We start from the raw sequence: 22775 nt of genomic DNA on the forward strand, positions 1-22775 counted from the left end.
TCTTCACCGTTTCATTCTTTCTTTTTCCCCTGCAGCTTTCTTTTTCACGAGCCTTTTCTCTCGTGCTCTCTTCTTTGAAAACGTCACTTTTTTCCCTTCATTTTTTTTCTTTTAATAACAATAATAATATTTTATCAGTCTTTAACATTGCAGCTTATTTCACACCAAATTTTAATTTTCTAGAGTTTCAAAAACTGGGATTGTTTCTAAGTGCCCTAATCACCCCACCAAGATGATTCCCGGTTTTCCCTGGAAAGACCCCGATCATAAACACACACGTTGCATTTTGGTTACGTCAGACCTCATCATGTCCTCTGTATCGTCGGCTCATTCACTATATCAGGCTTGAAAAAAATGGCAGGTGGATTAGATTGTTGCACTGTGTTGCTGTTGTTCATGTATTGCCAGTATTTGCACCGCATGCAGTTGATTTGTGCTGTAGTTATTACACCAGCTCAACCCTGCAGCTACACTGCAGTGAGACAGGGTGGCCAGTACGCATCTTTAGCGGTTGCGTGCTTAATGTGACGTGTCTGATACTAAACGTCAAATGTATGAATTTTGGGATTCTGTCAGATGGATTGAAATAATCAGGGATCAGGAACACTTTATTTGTCATTTCACTTCATGTACTTGCATACATGAAATGAAATGAAATGAAATATCGTTTCCCCCAGCCCACAGCAGCGCAACACAAAGACAAAAACACATCCAAAAACTCCCAAGAATACATACACTCACTGGCCACTTTATTAGGTACACCTTGCTAGTACCGGGTTGGACCCCCTTTTGCCTTCAGAACTGCCTTAATCCTTCGTTGCATAGATTCAACAAGGTACTGGAAACATTCCTCAGAGAGTTTGGTCCATACTGACATGATAGCATCACGCAGTTGCTGCAGATTTGTCGGCTGCACATCCATGATGCGAATCTCCCGGTCCACCACATCCCAAAGGTGCTCTATTGGATTGAGATCTGGTGACTGTGGAGGCCATTTGAGTACAGTCAACTCATTGTCATGTTCAAGAAACCAGTCTGAGATGATTCGAGCTTTATGACATGGCGCGTTATCCTGCTGGAAGTAGCCATCAGAAGATGGGAACACTGTGGTCATAAAGGGATGGAGATGGTCAGCAACAATACTCAGGTAGGCTGTGGCGTTGACACGATGCTCAATTGGTACTAAGGGGCCCAAAGTGTGCCAAGAAAATATCTCCCACACCATTACACCACCACCACCAGCCTGAACCGTTGATACAAGGCAGGATGGATCCATGCTTTCATGTTGTTGATGCCAAATTCTGACCCTACCATCTGAATGTCGCAGCAGAAATCGAGACTCATCAGACCAGGCAACGTTTTTCCAATCTTCTATTGTCCAATTTTGGTGAGCCTGTGCGAATTGTAGCCTCAGTTTCCTGTTCTTAGCTGACAGGAGTGGCACCGGGTGTGGTCTTCTGCTGCTGTAGCCTATCTGCCTCAAGGTTCGACGTGTTGTGCGTTCAGAGATGCTCTTCTGCATACCTCGGTTGTAATGAGTGGTTATTTGAGTTACTGTTGCCTTTCTGTCAGCTCGAACCAGTCTGGCCATTCTCCTCTGACCTCTGGCACCAACAAGGCATTTTCGCCCACAGAACTGCCGCTCACTGGATATTTTCTCTTTTTCGGACCATTCTCTGTAAACCCTAGAGATGGTTGTGCGTGAAAATCCCAGTAGATCAGCAGTTTCTGAAATACTCAGAGCAGCCCGTCTGGCACCAACAACCATGCCACGTTCAAAGTCACTTAAATCACCTTTCTTCCCCATTCTGATGCTCGGTTTGAACTGCAGCAGATCGTCTTGACCATGTCTACATGCCTAAATGCATTGAGTTGCTGCCATGTGATTGGCTGATTAGAAATTTGCGTTAACAAGCAGTTGGACAGGTGTGCCTAATAAAGTGGCCGGTGAGTGTATATCCAAACTAAGAACACACATATCCAAACTAAGAACACATATATCCAAACTAAACACATATATCCAAACTAAACACATATGTATATCCAAACTAAGAACACACATATCCAAACTAAGAACACATATATATCCAAACTAAACACATATGTATATCCAAACTAAGAACACACATAGCTAAACTAAGAACACATATATCCAAAATAACACATATCCAAACTAAGCAACAAAAAAAATCACTGTCCAAGAGAACGAATGCCAGCCAGGATGACTGTCGGAACTGCCAGTCTGCATGGGCTAGCAGTTAGCTTAGCCTGCCCCGCTTCCACATCCTGTCAGACCGCCCTCGGTGTTTGAGTAATTGGGCCCACCGGATGCAGGAGACCAGCCTCCCCCAGCAGATCCAATGCCAGCTCTCCCAGCCAGACACCCTCAACACACCTCCACGCACTCCACACGATGACACCGATAACAGTCAACACTAGGCAAGGCCACCGCCAGACCGCCCTCAGTGTTATTGGAACAGCCAGTCTTCATGGTCTAGCAGTTAGCTTAGCCTGCCCCACTTCCACATCCTGCAAACCGTTCTCAGTGTTTCCTCTTCGGGCACAATTCCAGGCAGGGCCATGGTCCCTGGGCCCACAGGATGCAGCAGACCAAGCTCTCCCAGCCGATCCAGCACCAGCTCTCCCAGCCATCAAATTAAGGCACAAACTTAGACGCAGACGTGGACAAAAACACTGCATGGATGGTACTGGGTGAGGCCGCCGCAAACGTGAATTTGCGCCGCCATCTTCCCACACCGGTATTGGGTGAGGCCGCTGCAAATATGAGTTTACGTCACCATCTTCCCACACTGGAAGATGTGAAAATAGATATGATTCTCAAGGGTTCACACCAAAGGTGACCCCAGTGAAAAGCAAGGACTTAAGTTGAGAGTGAAGGAGATGTATTGTATGATTCTCTCAAAATCTCCCCCTGACCTCCTTTACTGTGCTGGCTCTATTGCTCGTGCTCTTTTCTCTGACTATGTCTCACGCTATATCTCACGCTATATCGGACCCCCTCTCTCTACCTTGCTTGCTCACTTTATCCATCTTTCGCTCCCTTTCTTTGTAACTCTCTCACACTTTCCCTAACTGTATTACCTGTTCATTCTGTATGTCTCTTTTACTTCAACACACATTCCCTTTCTTTCCCATTACTCTGTATCCATCTCTCTTACTCTCTCTTTCACCCCATGGCTGTCTCGCTCACTCTACATCTTCCTCTCTCTTCCCTCTTTCTCCCTCTTTTATCCTCCATCACTCGTTCTGCGATTCTTCTAACACATTTTAATTAATGTCGTCTCAGTGGATGCAAACAGAGAAGGGAAAACACACACGCACACACACACACACACACACACACACATAAAAACAGCCCCTTTTTCCCAGTCTTCCACCTTGGCCAGCGATATTTTAATTAAAGGCGAGACAAAGGCATTGTCCTCCTCTGAAAGCCCAGAGGTCACAAGGTGTGTGCTTTTGTGAGTATGTGTGTGTGTGTCTGCAGAGATCACTGTTAGAGCCATGCACATGTCATACAGAAAAGTCCTTTCAGGACCAACAAGACCTATCTGCACAAACGTGTACATGCACGCACACACACTTGCAAACCAATACTGGGATTGCACAAATACATGGCCACGTAGACACACACTTTCCACGTCCACACTTCTACAGTGCAGGTATTCCCCATGAGAAGTGGATTTGCATGTTTCGTAATGCGACATTAAGTTGTTGTACCCTTTGGCTTTTGTACAATCAATACCTGCAGTGTAGATAGCTGTTGTCATCATTTATATATTGATGAAAAGGCAGATACTGTGCATTACGCATGCACGGCCATTGCTAAGCCTGCTAATGCTGTTAATACACCAGGCTTAAGTGGTGTGGCTATCCATCTAGGATCACTGTCACATATAGGCAGCTATTTCCATGAATGAGAAACAAATTTTCCAGCTAAAGCATGAATGTCTCCCTTCCCTCGGAAAAAAATGTAATAATAATATATGCTCATTGAAAATGAAATCAGATAACACATCTAGGGCTATATACTCACTGCTGAAAAGAAAGATCAACCCAACCATCACTCCTATGAAAACACTGCTTTTGTTGAAACGGTGTTGGGTGTTCTAACGTTTCTCTCTTTTTTCCCCCAAGAACCAGCATATCATGGGTTGAGGCATTTAGAAGAAGACTAGGCCTTTTTATGTTTTCAAAATTTCCTGTGCTGCAGGGCTTTGAGATGAGGCAGAAGTAGCTTGAATTGGGACACACGGTATGCTGTGAGTACCAAACACTGCAGTACAAAATGGGGAGGCCTTATCATTGTATAACTGTACTGTTCAACAAGGTTGTCTTTCATCATTGTATATTATTTTTGGCAATACATACGAAACAAGCATGACTAGCATGTACTGCTACCCGGTGGTGTGTCTCACCTTGAATCCAAATGGACAGGTGCAGTGGTAGGATCCGGTGACGTCAGGGACACAAGTGCCGTTGTTGTGGCAGGGGGAGGCCAGGCAGGGGGCGCACTTTGACATCAGACTGATATCCACTGGACCTGTGACGGACAGTGAGAGGATGCTGCTGACCTAACTGTATGTTTCAATATGCTGTAGCTTATGGGATAGTGATTGAAACAATGACAGGATTGTTCTGAACAAAGACAGCCCCCCTCTCCCCCCAAAAAACTCAAAAACAAAACACTCTTTTATGTCACTAGGCAATCAGCTACTCAACCACTGTTTGATGTGCAACAGTTTGAAACAGAATCACAAGCTCTGCTTGTGATTCAGAATTGTGATTTAATCTCTCTATCAGTTTGATTGCTTTGTATTGAAATGTACAATAAACTGTTTTGGCAATATTGTCTAATTTTGGACAATCGTGCTCATAAAGGGTCTTTGCATTTGAATCTGAGCGAGAGGGAGAGAGAGACGAGGCTGGAATCAGAGGGGGGAGGAGGAGTAAAGCAAAATGAGGAGAAAAAGAGCGAGAGAGCAAGGACTGAGGGTGACACAGACATGAATACATAACATACTGAGCGCTACTACTGCACTCCCTCATAGTATGTTTAATGGATCATGACATAAAGGATTGATGTTTTACGTATTATCATTTACCAAAACTGAGGATATTAATGAGGGAGTCTCTTTTCACATAATTTAGGATGAGCACTCACACGCGAGCCCTATTCAGCAGGTACACTAACCCATGAAAGGTTTACCATACAGGACATCAAGCTATGGCATAATAAACCTACTGTACTATCAGATAGGCACCACAACTCAGTGACCCGGACATCATGGGGTTGAGTATGTGAGAGCTCACTGAGGGCAGTGAAAGAAACAACCTTCAATAATATCTGAATGAGTTAGGCCCACAACACTGCAAGACGACATATCAGTAGACTGATACGTCACAAACATAAAGGGTGCAAGGAATAAGATTTAGCCTCTGTACATGAATTCTTCTTCTTTCAGCTGCTCACGTTAGGGGTCGCCACAGCAGATCATCTGTTTCCATCTCTTACTGTCCTCTGCATCTTTCTCTGTCATGCCAGACCACCTGCATGTCCTCTCTCACCACATCCATAAACTTCCTCTTTTCCTCTTGCCTGGCAGCTCCATCTTCAGCATCCTTCTCTCAATATACCCATCATCTCTCCTCCGCACATGTCCAAACCATCTCAATCTCGCCTCTCTTGCTTTGTCTCCAAACCATCCAATCTGAGCTGTCCCTCTAAAGTACTCATTCCTAATCCTGTCCTTCTTTGTCACTCCCAATGAAAATCTTAGCATCTTCATCTTTGCCACCTCCAGCTCCACTTCCTGTCTTTTGGTCAGGGCCACCGTCTCCAAACCATATAACATAGCTGGTCTCACAACCATCTTGTAGACCTTCCCTTTAACTCTTGTTGGCACCATTCGGTTGCAAAAAAACCCCCAAAAAAAACAACAAAAAAAAAACCTCTATACATGAACTAAAACAGTAAAAATAACCTGTTTTCAGACATAAATAGAAGCCATTATTACACTTCATTATGATAATGGTTCCTAACTGTTTAGATAGTTTTGTGAGCTTCAAAGCTGTGTGGTTTCCGCCACCTCACCCTACTTAGAAATCCTCCATGTGTGTTAATCTCATTTTAATCCAGGGATTAATCCAGGTATAAACCAGGAGCATGGGGTCACTGGTATGCATGAACACTGCACTGGAATACAGCAGAGAGCTGGCTGGAGAGAGGGTTAGGAAGGAAGGAAGAAAGAAAGAAAGAAAGAAAGAAAGAAAGAAAGAAAGAAAGAAAGAAAGAAAGAAAGAAAGAAAGAAAGAAAGAAAGAAAGAAAGAAAGAAAGAAAGAAAGAAAGAAAATACAGCAGGGATAGAATGAAAGATATTATGGAGGCAAAAAGGAAGATTAAGAACAGACCAATGAAGGAGTCACAGTGAAGAACGACAAGTAGGAAGGAAAGAGTGAAAAGTGCAGAGAGATGAGGTGTATACCTTTACACTGGAATCTGTTGAGTGGTGTGGTGAGAAGTAGTCTGTCAGCCATATCAGGAGGTCCAGTACAACGAGCAATGCCTATCAAAACACAATAAGCATCAAAAGTGCATGTATCCTACCGTATTTTGCTGTATTCAACAGTATACTTAACAGCACTTTACTCATTTGAGGTGGAACAGAATGCAACAGAATACAGTTAGCAAAAGTAAATATCAGTAGTGTAGCATTTATTATGGTTCCTCTTACCAGGCTCTTTAAAACCAGCCTTGACCCACTGAGAGAGCCAGCGTAGGTCACAGTTACAGTACAGGGGGTTGGCACCGAGAGCTCTAGAGAGAGAGAGAGAGAGAGAGAGAGAGAGAGAGAGAGAGAGAGAGAGAGAGAGAGAGAGAGAGAGAGAGAGAGAGAGAGAGAGAGAGAGAGAGAGAGAGAGAGAGAGACACACACACACACAGCATGCCAAACTTTGTAATCAAATATTGTTCTTCCGTTTCTGTTTCATAAAGATATTGTGCACTGGAAAGTTGGAAAGTAACAGAGCAGATGTGAAAAATTGGTAGACTTTACTACAGGCTTGCCAGAAACAATTTTTTAAACCTGGTTAACATTTAAAAGACAATCCCATTGTGGGAAAGATGAAGGATTGCATCTTCCCTTCAAATGACAGAGAGTCAGAGCGAGATGTTATGCATCAAACCCTCTATAGTACTGCCCCAGGACTTGCAGGATCAAATACCACCAGCGCAGGCTTTCCCATACGGGGTCCCAAATTTATTAACACCGGGACCCCTTGGCACATGCACTATGAATCTAAAATGACTGGAAACAATATTTTATTGTCACCTTAAGATGAAACATTACAGCTGACGGCTTATGGAACAGATGAACGACGTCGCTGTAAAACTAATGCTGCTTGCCTATTCAGTTGTGGAGGAAGAGACAATTCTGTCATCCTGATAAATTAAAATAAAGGTGACACTATGTTGATCCCTAAAAGGAAAAACAAAACAACAAAAAACAACAAAAAACAAGACTAGGTCAAAACCTAGTATCTTGCTGGACGGTGTATGGTCAGTGCTCGAAATTATGGCCAATTTGTTACAGGGACAGCCAGTGGTAGCATCCCTAATGTGAATTCCCGGATATTAAATATTCATCTTCAATTTTCTTTAGTGGTCTCAGTAATATTTGTTGCTAAATTGTAGCATATTGAATGACATGGTTAAGTTACGTTCGAGTAAAAAAAAAAAAAGGTTATAAATGCAGCTGCAAGAATAGTATTTTCCACTCACATCTTGAGATGTTTGACTTGAAAGAGAACTAAATTTAATTGTAAGTATACCTATTCTAATTATCTGTTAATCCCCCCCCCCATTTCATCTGTTTCTATCTGCGGATGTCTCTCGTTTTTCTAAGACTCACCCTGTATTAACAGGTGAATTCATAAAGAATGGATAGCGGCCACTGATAGCACCATGAATTGCGCATCACTTGCAACCACTAGCTGCCCTGTCTCAAGGTCTGATTCACAAAAGACATTGAGCAAATGATATTACAGCGCAAACACGGCCATAAGGTTTTGCAGCCGAGTGCAATTTTGCCTTGTTTTATGTTCGTTTGCCCACCCCACCGGCCGGACTCTTCGTCAACATGTTGTAGGGCATCCCAGATGCCACATCGCTGCTCTTCAATTATGTCACACTACACAGGGTAAAGACGCCTGTTTGGCATTCCCAATGTTCATAATCAGGCCCGACGCTGGAAATTTGCAACTGACAGCAAAATTGTGTCAAAATTGGGCTGAATTTGTGTAGTCTTACACTTACTTGCCTGTCCTCAACTGCATATTACGTGTATACAGACCCTCTTGCTCTCTCTCTCTCTCTCTCTCTCTCTCTCTCTCTCTCTCTCTCTCTCTCTCTCTCTCTCTCTCTCTCTCTCTCTCTCTCTCTCTCTCTCTCTCTCTCTCTCTCTCTCTCTCTCTCTCTCTCTCTCTCTCACACACACACACACACACACACACACGATGGCTGCTCAGGAATGCTGTACTTACAGGTGGGATAGAGACGTGAGATGGTTGAAGGCTCCCTCTGGGACAGTTGAAAGGTCATTACCATGGAGAGTCCTGGAGGGGCAAGAGACACGGCAAAGAAGAGAGTTCACATTAATATTTAACATGTTATTATACTTTTACATATTCACAGGGCAGCCTTTGCTTTGACCTATTGTTCATTCTACCCTGTAGATAATTACTTGGACAATACACATCTTCTTACGACTACATGTGAGGTTAGCCACGAACAATATGGCTCATATTACACAGTACATGGGCTCTCTGACAGCGGACACCACATCGACCCACACAGTACGGAAAACATATCAAATCAATTTTCAAAAATATCAATTATCAAAAACACAAAACCACAAAAGCAAAAAGCCAGAAGGAGAGAGAAATGGCGTATGTGATGAGAAAGCGTTTGCCTCATAAACAAAGGCTTTAGGCTGAGTTGTGTACAGCATAGGTTCTTGAATGCAAGCATGTGTCTATATATGCGGATTTGAGTATATGTGCGTGTTTGTATACCTTTGTGTGTTTTAATATGTGTGATGTGCATGTGTGTGCGTCTCTGTGTATGTGTTTTAAGGAGCAATCAGAAGTGTAACTTCGGTGTGCATGTGTAAGCTTAAGGATGTATAGGTGTCTTTGTGCATATGTGTGTGTGTGTGCGCGCTTATGTATAAAAACGGTTTTCTCGGAAGGATCTGATACTGCAGTCTGTGTGTCCTGTGTGGCCCTTCATTCAAGTTGGCTGCCTGCTGGATGTGAATTCACATTCCACCAGAGTGCAGGGTGGAAGCAGGGGACAACTATCAAACCACTTATGGAAAAGTCTGTGTGTGTGTGTGTGTGTGTGTGCGCAGTGCGTGCAAGATGTGAATGTGCCATGTAGCTTATTTGCGCATTGTGTATATACTTTTTTGTCTGTATGTATGTGTATGTCCGATGTCTGGTGAGTGCATGTGTGTGTGCTTGTGTTGCATGTGTGCGTGTGTGTGCTTGTGTTGCATGTGTGTGTGTGTGTCTGGGTTGTGCATGGTGGTCTAACAGCCCCCGTGCCAGACTGACCCAGGGGAGTTGTGGGTAATGAGGAAGTGACAGTGATGGCTGCCTGGCAACCAGTTGCTATGCGGGGGCAGTCCCTACGGCAACATCAAGTAAGATGAGAGGGGGAAAAAGAAAAAAAAAGAAAAAAGAAAGAAAGAATGAAAGCATGAACTCTTAACTTGTGTAAGGCAAAAGCTTTGCAAGAGATGTGGTAATTATATATACAATTAATGCATACAGCACAGAAAATGCGCAGCAAAGCTAATTTCTAATGACAATAAAACTTTCTCTCAGAATAAACAGTATGGGCCGAAGTTTACAAGCCTTTGCTTAAATTGACGGACACTAACAGAAAAATACAATAAAAACTGAAATATTGTCATACCATAGTGAAATCAAAATAATATCTAAAGCAAGGCTCACATGAAACATTGTGCAACAGAGATGACGTTGGCCTCAAAATGGAAGAAAACATCTGAGAATAAAGAATAGACTTTGGTGTGTTAGTGAGCGTGTGTGTGCGCGTGTATTTGTATATGTTAAGACAGCAACCATCGAGTGTTTGTGTGTGTGTGTGTGTGTGTATGACAAAAATGAAAAGTGTAGCGTGTGTGTGTATGTGTACGCTTAAGGGTGTGTAGGTGTCTGTGCATATTTGTGTGTTGTTTGTGTGTGTGTATGTATGTGTACGTGCATGTGCAGGGAGACAGTGGGTGGACAACCAGATGGATGACTGAGAGAAACAGAGGCTGAAGGTCGATTCATCAAAAGAGAAAGAGAGAGAGAGAGAGAGAGAGAGTGAGAGTTGGTGATAGGGAAAGATACAGGCGAGACGGAGGATGAGAGGAGAGATAGGAGGTGGCAGATAAGAGGAGCTGAGAAGAGAGAAGTAGAAATTTGAGAAGAGAGGAGGATAGGAGAGGAAGAAGAGAGAAGGGGAGTGATGTAATGGGAGACAAAAGATTTGGTTTACCTTTTTTTTTTTTTGAGTTGTGTATCTGATTTAGGCAAGCCCAGTCCTAAATTAGGTACCCTGGTGTGACCCATGACAGTGTGGTTTTGAATTCTACTATTTTCTGACCATGAGTGACGATGAATGGCTTTTATGCCTATGACTAACAGCAGGGGAATGCCAAAACCTTGGATCAACCCTGCTCCTGTAATTGTCGAGGGGGGAAATAAATGATGAATGTTTGGATCTAGCCTTGCAGCATGACTAACGGGGAACAATGTACTCACAGCAGGCGAAGTGACTTGAGTCCGTCAAAGGCGTGGATGGGGATACAACGGATCTGGTTGTAGCTCAGAATGCTGTGTGAGAGAAAACGGAGACAAAAAAACGTTCAAAAACAAAGTTTGTACGAATCCTACACATAAAATAAGCATCCAATGGAGAGAGAGGAGAGAGTGAAAAATAAGAGGGAACAAGCCCTAGCTTACGATGCTGATGGGGAGAATTGTCATGACATGCAGGAATGTGATTTTTCCCATTTACGCCAGGATATCAGTACTTCTGGATTGACAGCTCCTATCCATTTTAAATGAAGGACTACCATTTCCTTGATGATTTCTAATGACTGCTGGGATAAGCTCCAGCATCCCATGACCCCAATTGGGATAAGCGGCTTGGATAATGGATGGATGGAATGGCTGGATGGACTACCATTTCCTTCCATTTTGCTGTCCTTTTTTTTTGGGACCCCCCCTCCCTTTTTTTTTTCTTTCTCCCAATTGTACTTGGCTAATTACCCCACTCTTCCAAGCCCTCCCGGTCACTGCTCCCGCCCTTTGCCGATCCGAGCTGGGCTGCAGACTACCGCGTCTCCTCCAATACATCTGAAGTCGCCAGCCGCTTCTTTTCACCTGACAGTGAGGAGTTTCGCCAAGGGGACACAGCACGTGGGAGGATCATGCTAGTCCCCCCAGTTTACCCTCCCCCCAGAACAAGTGCCCTGATGGACCAGAGGAGGCACTAGTGCAGTGACCAGGACACATACCCACATCCGGCTTCCCACCCGCAGACACGGCCAATTGTGTCTGAAGGGACGCCCGACCAAGCCAGGGGTAACACGGGGATTCGAATCGGTGATTCCATCCTTTTAGACGTGGTTGACATTATCTAGCAGTCGCACTTATTTTATTCACACAGAAAACACAGGGCTCCACAATTCTAGGAGAACACCCCACTGTTCTAATTGTATTACTTTTTGAACATTTTGTCTCATTTTCTACTTTCTTGCATTGATTATGTTTTTTTAAAAAACATTTTATGGCGCTTTTCTTCGACGCTGTGCTGTCTCTCAGCGTCATGTTGAGCTGCCGGCCCACCGAGTCTAATTCCTGGGATACTGGCAAAGAGAACAGCTTCTGATTCAGACTCGCGATAATGTACGTGAACACATATAAATAAATAAAGAGTGACAAGAGCAGTCAGCCCCTCATAGGGAGGAGGAAGGGCAGAACAGTGCAAGGGGGCACAGCAGATGCCAACTCAGGTGGTGGAGAGGCTCCTGGGACGAGCCAAGGGCAAGTGAATGGGGAGGCCAGGGTTCTGCATTTGAAATGCCCAGAGGCAAAACCGAGGCATTTCAAATGTCAAACCCTCGCAGGAGAGTTAATGTTCTCAGTGAAAATAAAACAAAAAAAACAAAAAAAAACAAAAAAACAAAACAAAACAAAAAACGCTGTCAAGGAAAGAGGGAAAAAGGCATCAGAGTTTTTCCAGGCTCCACTTGTTGATGGATGATATAGCCTAAATTAGTGTCGAAGTACCCTAATGTTAATTCTTTCAAGTTGGTGCCGTTGCTGGTTTTGTTGATGTGGTTCGAAACAACCTGCCATCGAAGATGCTGAAAAAACAAAAGCGGAGAGTTGGCTGTTTTTCTACCCATATAATCCTTTAATTTGGTGTTAACCCCCTCGGCTACAGACAACGATGGTTATGATGATGATGTCTTTTATTGTTGGGGGGTTCTACGTACACAGCACATTATAACGTAATGTGTGTTTCACTATGCCCCTAGTACAGACAGTGGTGCTGTTTTGCCCAGGGTTTACAGATAAAGCGTGCCCTTAAAAAATCTATATCTATTGCTAGTGTCTAACCAAAATGAAATAGCAGAAATAGAAAATATTTTTGCAATAAAGCACCCCTCTCAGCACATCATATAAGAAATAAAAATGAAATATTCACTCAACTGTTTCTAAAGCTAGGGGTAATGGACCTGACCTTAATCATATACAATAAGAAATGTGGCCTCTGGCTAACGTTTGTGTGGCATGCAGCCACTTATCTCTGACATATAGCTGTCCCTGAAATAAGCACACAGCCATGTGTGTTCTTAGTTTAGGCTCAAACCAAACACCATCACACCATTTTTATTCATGGAAAACCGGCAAACAGATGCAATTCCCCATGCATTATACTGTAGTGTGTTCGAGTGTGTGTGTGTGTGTGTGTGTGTGTGGGGGGGGGGGGCAGCAAAAGTTAAAGATAAGAGAATGAAGAGGAAGAAAGAGGGAACCTGGAGGGAATAAATTGGATGAGAGAGGGGTAGAAGGAGATGAAGATGAGGTTGGGGAGGTGGAATGAGATTAAAAAAGGGAGGAAGGACCACTCACTGGAAGAACAGAGGGCAGGGAGCAGGGAGGTGATAGACTTTGATTTATAGACTTTGATTTACGTTCGGCTGCATCTCTTTTCTTTTCGGGCTGCCAGGCAGAAATAACGTTCCTTTGACATTAAGAAAAGGGTCACTCTTTGCCTTTCTTCAGTGCCATATGCCTCCAGAATTTTGTTGTGCAGACTTTGTCATATAGGCTGTCACACAGTTCTGATTGTAGAGCCACTCTGGAATGCTAAAAGTGTTGTTTCATTTGGCTGGCATTGCTGTTTGTTTTTGTTTTTTTTATCAGCGGTTTCTGGAGGTGTGGACAACCCAGCAAGAATTGACCTCAAGAGTGAAGGAAACACTGAGACATTGAAAAGATGAAAAAGGAAGAGGGAGACAGGGGAGAGAAGGGAGGAGAGAGGTAGAGGATGGAGAGAATACAAGGCGATAAATCAAAGTGAGAAGAAAACATTCATTTATCTGGACCTGGGTAACCTCACAAAACACACCCATGCGAATGACACATGTTAACACACACACACACACACACACACACACACACACACACACACACACACACACGCACGCACACATACAAGCTTAAACAGAGTATACATCATAGCGTAGGCCACACCCGGCAGCGTGTGTGTGTGCATGTGCGTGCATGTGTGTGTGTGTGTGTGTGTGTGTGTGTGTGTGTGTGTGTGTGTGTGTGTGTGTGTGTGTGTACTGTATGTGTCTGTCTGTGCCGACTAGGTAACTTACAGCGTCGCTAGTTGAGTCATGTTGTTGAAGGTGAACGGAGCCACAGTGCTGATGCTGTTGTTGCTCAAATCCCTGTGCGGACACACACACAAAGAGAAAATTACACAAAAAGTTAAAAACTGTAAAATTAGGAACTAACAAGTGAATGGAGATTGCAGTCCTGTTACAGGTTAGAGGATGTGAGAGTTACATACACCAGAGAGAGTTGTTTCAGGGCTGCCAGTTCCTTGGGTACAGCGGTCAGCATGTTGCCCTCAAGGTAGCTATAAGAACAGACACACAGTTGTTACAGAATTTACATATACACCCTGTGGAATATAGTGTTAAAAGGCAAATGCAAACACTGACCAGGATATGACACAGTACACACTCTCCATGAGGTCTATGCTTGTGCATGTGTGTGTGTGTGTGTGTGTGTGGTGTAGCGAATTCAGGGGGCAGCCAGGAACTGTCGCAACCAGGACGTGAACCCGGATTGTCCGCACCATGGGCAACTGCGCTAACCAGTCAACTAAAGGGTCCGACCCATTAGCCAACCAGCTAGCAAGTCTACTCATTCATGGTTGTTACACTACCCTCCTCCTTCGGGAAGCGCGTCCGCCCTTCAGAATACCAACTCCCTTAAGCCTCTGGGCCAATGCGCTTCCAATGGCCTCCCGGTCTCACCATTCCACTTCTGATACCAATGTAGCGAATTCTGGGGGCAGCCAAGAACTGCCACAGCGTGAACCTGGGTCGCCTGCACCATGGGCGATTGCGCTAACCAGTCAACTAAAGGGTCCGACACGTTAGCCAACCAGCTAGCGAGTCTACTCATTCATGGTCATTACAGTGGGTGTGCGTGTGTGTGTTTGCGTCTGAATATCTGCTCTGTTAGTTACTATCTGCTCTTCTCTCTACCACTATTTCTTCTTCTTTTTCTCTCCTGTCTTGCCCCCTTCCTTTCTTTCTCCTCTTCCCCTCTTATATACATTACCCCCCCAGGTCATAAGTAGGCCATGCAGACAGTATGATGGAGTGTCTTCTTCACACCTGATCAATACATAATCACTGCTATTGATTCTATGGGGCAGGCCTATTTCACAGTGAAAAGGGTGTGTGTATGTGTGTGTGTGTGTGTGTGTTCGTGTGTGTTTTTGCGCGAGAGTGCAAGTGTGTTTTTTTTCCAAATGCATGTAAGAAGATTCATCTTTCCTTGGAGAGAATAATTGCGAGATTCCCTCACCTGTGTCTATTTTCGATTTTATTTAGTCTATTCTTCTCCTTTCAGAATCCCTGTATCTAAGTGCACTTCAGTACAGTTCAATTCAAAGATTCTCTTTTTGATATGGCTGCCAAAATGACATTGAGAAAACACCTTACAATGCACTACAAGCTGTAGTAGTTAAATCAATATGGAGACACTGTGAAGGGATTAACTCTGACATACAAAAACGAGTCAATTAACCCAGGATATTCTACATGTTTTTCTCTCATGATGTCTCTGAGAAACTATTTAGACCTCTGAAGAATGTAAGAACTAATTGCAGCCTTTAAATAAAGACATTTCAAAGAGCTTTGATTTCTTTAGCCTCATTACAAATGAAAGAGCGCCTTTAGTTGATAGTCACTAACCTTGACTCTAAAAAATATTTATTTAACCAAGAAATGTTGAGAACAAAAGCCAAGGATACAATCTGTATTTCTCTCTCAAGTGACAGACCATCTCTAATCGTGTAGTCTGTGGTGACCCACATCTATATAACTAGAGACATTCACCTAAGAGAGAATGCACTTCCGCTTCCGGTCCAAGGAGTTCAGTGTCGTTGTCGAATATATGACATGTAAAGTTGGAGCTAGTAAACTACCTCGACTACGTCTACTCTCACGTCTCCTGTCTCGTTGTTTTCTAACTCCACATTGGTGACCCCGACGTGATCGAACAACTAATACGAGTATGTTTGACAACGACGACGCCGGTGCTAACAACATGGCTATTGCTAACGCTAGCATTTACACCGCTACTGTGAAGCTACCCGACTTTTGGCAGCATAATCCACGGCCGTGGTTTCAACATGTGGAAGCCCAGTTCCAGCTGAGAGGGATAACGCAGGATGCAACGCAGTACTTCCACGTAGTGGCGGCGTTAGACGCATCGACAACGGCGCGAGCAATGACGCTGTTGGAAGCTCCGCCAGCTGCTGGCAAGTACGATGCTATAAAGACATTCCTCCTGAAACTATTTGAACTGTCGGAGCTGGAGAAGGCAGACCGTTTACTGTCCCCGAATGGCCTCGGCGACGGCAAACCGTCTGATTTAATGGAAAAAATGCTGTCTGTGCTGGGATCGGCTGATCCGGCCTTTCTTTTCACACACATTTTTCTGAGGCAGCTCCCCGCACCTGTACGCACAGCACTGGCCAGTTCTCCTCTCGCCGCCTCCAAGGACTACCGTTCTCTGGCTGCTGAAGCAGACAGGGTTTTCCTGGCCAACCGGCAACAGTTTGTGCATGCCCTGCTACCCCACCAGACCGCCCCACCACCACCTGTGTACGACTATATGGACACCGCGGCTGCGGTGACAGCCCGCCGCCAACCTGACGACGGGCTCTGTTATTACCATGCCAGGTTTGGGGCAAAAGCAAAACGGTGTCGCAAACCCTGCAGTTACAGGGTTCAGGGAAACGCCAAGGCCGGCGCTCGTTAACGGCTATGGGCGCCGGCCGTGACTGCAAGCTGTTGTTCATCAGAGACTCCTTGTCGGGCCGGCGGCTGCTGGTTGACTCTGGCGCTCAACGCAGCATACTACCAGCACAAGCTGTGGACACGATGACCGACAGTCACGGCCCCCAGATGGACGCCGCCAACGGCACGTCCATTCGGACGTACGGTATCAGACATGTGGACGTGTGTTTTGGCGGCCGACGTTTCGGCTGGGACTTTGTGATGGCTGCTGTATCCACCCCGCTCCTAGGTGCGGATTTCCTCTGTGCTTTCAACCTGCTGGTGGATGTTAAAAACTGTCACGTGATTGATGCCGTCTCTTTTGCGTCATACCCCTGCACGCTTGGGGGCGCTGGAGCGCTGTGCCTCGCTAACACACTCTCCACCGGGGATCCATACCAACGCCTGCTCGCAAATTTCCCCGAGCTGACCACACCCACCTTCTCCTCGGCGGTGGCCAAGCACGGCGTGGAACATCATATCACCACAGTGGGGCCCCCAGTTTACGCCCGGGCCCGACGCCTCGACTCGGCCAAGCTCGCAATAGCCAGGGAGGAGTTTTCGACTATGGAGCGCCTCGGCATTGTCCGCCGTTCTGACAGCCCGTGGGCTTCCCCTCTTCACATGGTTACTAAGGCCAACGGGGGTTGGCGCCCGTGCGGGGACTACCGTCGCCTAAACAATGCCACGACCCCCGACCGGTACCCCATACCGCACATACAAGATTTCTCTACCCACCTGGCGGGCGCTGCCATCTATTCCAAAATCGACTTAGTGCGGGGGTATCACCAAGTGCCGGTCCACCCACTGGATGTCCCAAAAACGGCTGTCATCACACCCTTTGGGCTCTTTGAGTTTTTACGTATGCCTTTCGGCCTTAAAGGGGCGGCGCAGACGTTTCAGCGCCTTATGGATTCTGTGCTCCGTGACATGCCATTTTTGTTTGTGTACTTAGACGACATCCTCGTGGCCAGCGCGTCGGCGGAGGAACACATGACGCACCTCAGACAGCTGTTTGACAGGCTCAGCGAACACGGCCTCATCATCAACCCAGCTAAGTGTCAGTTCGGGGAGTCGTCCATCACCTTCCTCGGGCACCACATCACTCCACAGGGGGCCGTTCCCCTCCCTGCCAGGGTTGAGGCTGTCACCATGTTCCCCCGCCCCCGCACTGTACAGTCGCTGCAGGAATTCCTGGGCATGGTGAACTTTTATAACCGTTTCCTGCCCCGTGCCGCCCACATCATGCGTCCCCTGTATGAGGCCCTGCGGGGTAAGAAGTCTAAGGACGAGCTGCACTGGTCTTCGGGGATGGACGAGGCTTTTGTGGCCGCCAAGACCGCGCTGGCCAACGCTGCGCTGCTAGCTCACCCGTCGCCTGCCGCCCCCATAGCCCTTACAACGGATGCCTCCGACTACGCCGTGGGGGCCGTGTGTGAGCAGTGGGTGGGGGGGGGCTGGCAGCCGTTGGCGTTCTTCAGTAAACAACTCCGTGAGAGCGAGCGCAAATACAGCACCTTTGATAGGGAACTACTGGGTCTCTTCCTCGCAACCAGACACTTTAGGTTCCTATTGGAGGGCCGACAGTTCACCGCTTTCGTGGACCACAAACCGCTGACGTTCTGTATGGCCAAAACCTCAGAACCGTGGTCTGGGCGTCAGCAGCGTCATCTCGCGGCGGTTTCCGAGTTTACCACGGACATACAACACGTGTCGGGCAAGGATAACTCCGTCGCCGACTGCCTTTCACGGGCGGTTGTTAACGCCGTTCACTTGGGACTCGACTACGCCGCTATGGCAGCGGACCAAGCCAAGGACGCGACCGTTCAAGACTACCGGTCGACCCCTACGGCGCTACGGCTGGAGGACGTGACGTTCGACGCGGCCAACACCACCCTCCTCTGTGACATCTCCACCGGTCAACCGCGCCCCCTGGTGCCTACTTCCTGGCGGCGCCGAGTTTTCGACACCGTCCACGGCCTTTCCCACCCGGGAGTGAAGGCCTTGACCAAATTGGTGAGCGTCAAGTTTGTTTGGCCTGGGCTCCGTAAGGATGTTAGAGCCTGGGCCGGCTCTTGTGTGGCGTGCCAACGCGCCAAGGTGCACCGCCATACCAAGGCCCCTTTGGCGCCGTTTGTGGTTCCAGAGAGGCGGTTTGACCACGTCAATGTTGACCTGGTGGGTCCCCTGCCCCCCTCCCGTGGTTATACGTTCCTCCTCACTATTGTGGACAGGGCCACCAGGTGGCCAGAGGCTATTCCCTTGTCCTCCACGACGGCAGCAGAGGTAGCACGGGCGTTCATCGGCTGCTGGGTGGCCCGTTTCGGCACACCGGGTGACATCACGAGCGACCGGGGCTCCCAGTTTACCTCGGAGCTCTGGACGGCGGTCGCTGAGCACCTGGGGATGAAGATCCACCGCACTACGGCGTACAACCCGCAGAGCAACGGACTTTGTGAGCGGTTCCATCGGGACATGAAAGCCGCTCTGCGGGCAAGCCTCACTGGCTGCGACTGGATGGACCGGCTCCCATGGGTCATGCTCGGCCTGCGTTCGGCCCCGAAGGAAGACCTCCAGACCTCCTCCGCTGAGCTGGTGTATGGCCAGCCCCTGCGAGTTCCGGGGGAGTTTCTTCCGGATGCTACGACTCCCTGGTCGGCCGCCTCTCACCTCAGTGCGTCCCGGAGCGCTGCCGGTGCCTTCGCTCCCGTTCCGATGTCTCAACACTGCCTCCCCCGGTCCTACGTCCCCAAGGATCTGCCATCGGCGAGGTACGTCTTCATTAGGCACGACAGCCATCGGTCCCCGCTGCAGCCCCCATACGACGGGCCCTTCCGCGTCCTGGAGGCGGGGGATAAGAACTTTGTGGTGGACATGGGGGGCAGGGCCGGAGCGGGTCGCTATAGACCGTCTCAAGCCTGCTCACTTGGACATTGGGGAGCCAATGCAATTGGCCCTACCCTCGCGGCGGGGACGCCCTCCTAGGTCGGCCCCGGCACCTGCCTCTGTTCCTGCTTCGGCCCCGCCTATGGCCCGGGTTTCGGCCCCATCTGTTTCCCCTCCTGTGAAGCGCAGCCGTTATGGCCGCAGGGTCCGCCCCCCGACTCGTCACTTGTTTTCCCCGTGACTTTGCACTATGTCATTGACTGTTCTGTTGTAGAGTCTATTTTTATGTTCATGAGTTGCGCTTTTGCTGTTTTGCATTGTTTTGTGTAGGTGAATTCTGGGGGGGCCTGTGTGGTGACCCACATCTATATAACTAGAGACATTCACCTAAGAGAGAATGCACTTCCGCTTCCGGTCCAAGGAGTTCAGTGTCGTTGTCGAATATATGACATGTAAAGTTGGAGCTAGTAAACTACCTCGACTACGTCTACTCTCACGTCTCCTGTCTCGTTGTTTTCTAACTCCACAAGTCCATCTTTATTTGACTTCTTTTCATTTTTTAAGGCTTTTGTTTCAATGGTAATTCCAGCGATAAATGTACACACACACACACACAAACAGACAAACACACACACAAAAAGACACATTCAAACACAACTACAAAGATTTACACACCATTTAAACAACGTATAAATAAGAAAAGATAAATAAAGATACAAAAAACACTCCCATACAACTCACAATGCTTTCTCGTGTTGATGAGGACGGTTCACTTAGAATGAGCTGACTGCAATTTACTGCTGCTACACATCACTCACCCATGTGTGTGTGTGTGTGTGTGTGTGTGTGTGTATCTCAAGTAATGGTTCACTGGTCTGTGGGGCCGTAGAGGGCAAATTGCTGCATCAACACTATACTGCTGCAGAAGTGCGTGCGTGTGTGTGTGTGTGTGTGTGTGTGTGTGTGTGTGTGTGTGTGTGTACAAGCACATTTGTATTTGCAAATTTGTTTGGGAACATGTTCATGCCTTGCGTTTTGAACATTTCTTTGCAGGCACGTATATTTATTCACACATGCCAGTCTGCGTATTTGTTTCTCTCTGTGTGTGTCGTGCATGCATGTGCTTATGAACAAGTGTATGTATGATCACACGTGTGTGCCTGTGTGTGTGTGTGAAAGAGAGAGAGAAGACACTCACAGTTCAGTGGTGTCCTTGGGAATGCCTTTGGGTAGAGTGTGTAGCCCACGGTTACTGCATCGCACCACTCCGTCTGAGCACGTGCAGACGTCAGGGCAACGAGATGCAGGCAGACAGCCATTGTCCTCGATGCCTGATGGGGTTAGAGAGGGAAAGAGGAGATGGCAAGATACAGACAGGAGAAAATGGGAAGAGAAGGGGCAGAGATCATGGGACAGAGGGAGAAGGATAAAGAGAGAGGTAAAAAAGAAAGAGGGAAGGTGAGAGAGAGTGAGAGGAAGAGAGAGGGGGATAGAGACAGGGTGGGGCATATTAAATTAGATTTTAAGCGTGATACTTGGTCAATTACACTCAACTCTGTACTCAGTGCTTTTTTTTGAGAAAGCGAGAACCTCTTAATCTATATCAACTGACCACAGGGGCATAAAAATCAGCTTCAGTTGTGTCATTCAAAGACTGTCTCTGGACCCAAAGTCACATCACATGACAATTCAAACCTATACTGCTCAAAAGACAAAGGCTATCTATTCACTGAGCAGTTGTGACTTTGCATTACGATTCTAATTTAACACACACACACACACACACACACAACACACACACACACACACACACACACAAAGGGGTACATCTGGGTGATTGTAATCATAAAAGTACACAGCATTAACAGGAATTAGGGACTAGATTGTTGTTCCTGGCTGAGGCCTCCCTCCATTTCCTTTACTGACACACCCTCCTCCACACGCACGCACGCACGCACGCACGCACGCACGCACGCACGCACACACACACACACACACGAATGATTCAATGATTAATCGAAAAAATAATTGATAGACGAACGACTGAAATTTATTGTGAGTTGCAGCCCAATACAATAAACAAACATTCCACACAACATTGATCAAAACTGTTACTGAGAAATGGACACATACACAGACAATGATATATATATATAGAGAGAGAGAGAGAGAGAGTGAGAGAGAGAGAGAGAGAGAGAGAGAGAGAGAGAGAGAGAGAGAGAGAGAGAGAGAGAGAGAGAGAGAGAGAGAGAGAGAGAGAGAGAGAGAGAGAGAGAGAGAGAGAGAGAGAGAGAGAGAGAGAGATTATCTGCTTTGTAAATGAATGACCGGTTGATTGGGCTCCCAAATGTAAAAATGGACCAAGTTTATACCTTAATGGATAATAATGATGACTGGACACTGAGCCAATGATAACACAAATGAAATCTGAGGCTTGATGTGTGTGTATGTGGGATGTGGGCATGTATTCTGCTGTGAGTACAATCAAGTGTGTATGTGTGTGTGTGTGTGTGGTGGGGGGGTGTCTTGGTAGTCCATTGGGAGGTCTGGCCTTAGGCTAACTACAGTTGGCTGATTGGACTAACATCTAAATGTCTGCTAAATATCTTCTCACCAAATTCAATTAACTTTACCTTTCCCTTGGCTGCCTCTGGACAACTTAACAGCCATTTCATCGAACTATAAATAGACCCTATCAGTTTCACTGGACATGGAGACTTTCATTTCATTTAGAAGTTTATGAGTGTGTTTTGTGTGTGTGTGTGTGTGTGCACGCATGTGTACCAGTGCTGAGTTTCCAAACATAGCCAAGCTCTAACTTTTTCCCAAACTAATTTCCAGTATAATGGCTCCAGGAACAACCAGTGGGAATTAGAGAGTTTAAAGAAACCAAAGAGAGAGAGAGAGAGAGAGAGCGAGAGAGAGAGGGACAGAAGGAAACATGGCTACATATAAAATCAGAGCGAGTGACAAGGACACAGAGAGAAAAGAGAGAATAAACAGCTGTGGGGGGCATGAGAGAAAGAAGGAAAGCATGGGGGGAAAAACAGAAAGAAAAAAGAAAGAAAGAGGAATAAAGAGGGGAAGAGGAAGAACAGAGAGCCAGACAAGAGAGCTAGACCGCACTTTGTCTGTGTCGGTTGCTAGGCCGGCATCGTCGTGGTAACAGCAGCGTCACCGTAGAAACCACAAAC

The 22775-nt window shown here is 46.5% G+C and overlaps 1 protein-coding gene across 1 annotated transcript in view; it reads right to left on the minus strand.

Annotated features, from left to right (window-relative positions):
- slit3 (slit homolog 3 (Drosophila)) overlaps positions 1-22251 on the minus strand; it is a 74987-nt gene extending 52736 nt beyond the window's left edge. The window contains exons 1-9 of the mRNA XM_056277538.1: positions 22215-22251; positions 20780-20912; positions 14187-14255; positions 13993-14064; positions 10856-10927; positions 8564-8635; positions 6757-6839; positions 6508-6588; positions 4440-4564 (exon numbers count right to left, since the gene is read on the minus strand). Coding sequence (XP_056133513.1) covers positions 4440-4564; positions 6508-6588; positions 6757-6839; positions 8564-8635; positions 10856-10927; positions 13993-14064; positions 14187-14255; positions 20780-20912; positions 22215-22251 — 744 coding nt within the window. The remainder of the gene's footprint in view (positions 1-4439; positions 4565-6507; positions 6589-6756; positions 6840-8563; positions 8636-10855; positions 10928-13992; positions 14065-14186; positions 14256-20779; positions 20913-22214) is intronic.
- Positions 22252-22775: the final 524 nt, after the last annotated feature.

Source organism: Lampris incognitus, chromosome 1 (genome assembly GCF_029633865.1).
Source record: "Lampris incognitus isolate fLamInc1 chromosome 1, fLamInc1.hap2, whole genome shotgun sequence".
Classification (NCBI taxonomy): Eukaryota; Metazoa; Chordata; class Actinopteri; order Lampriformes; family Lampridae; genus Lampris; species Lampris incognitus.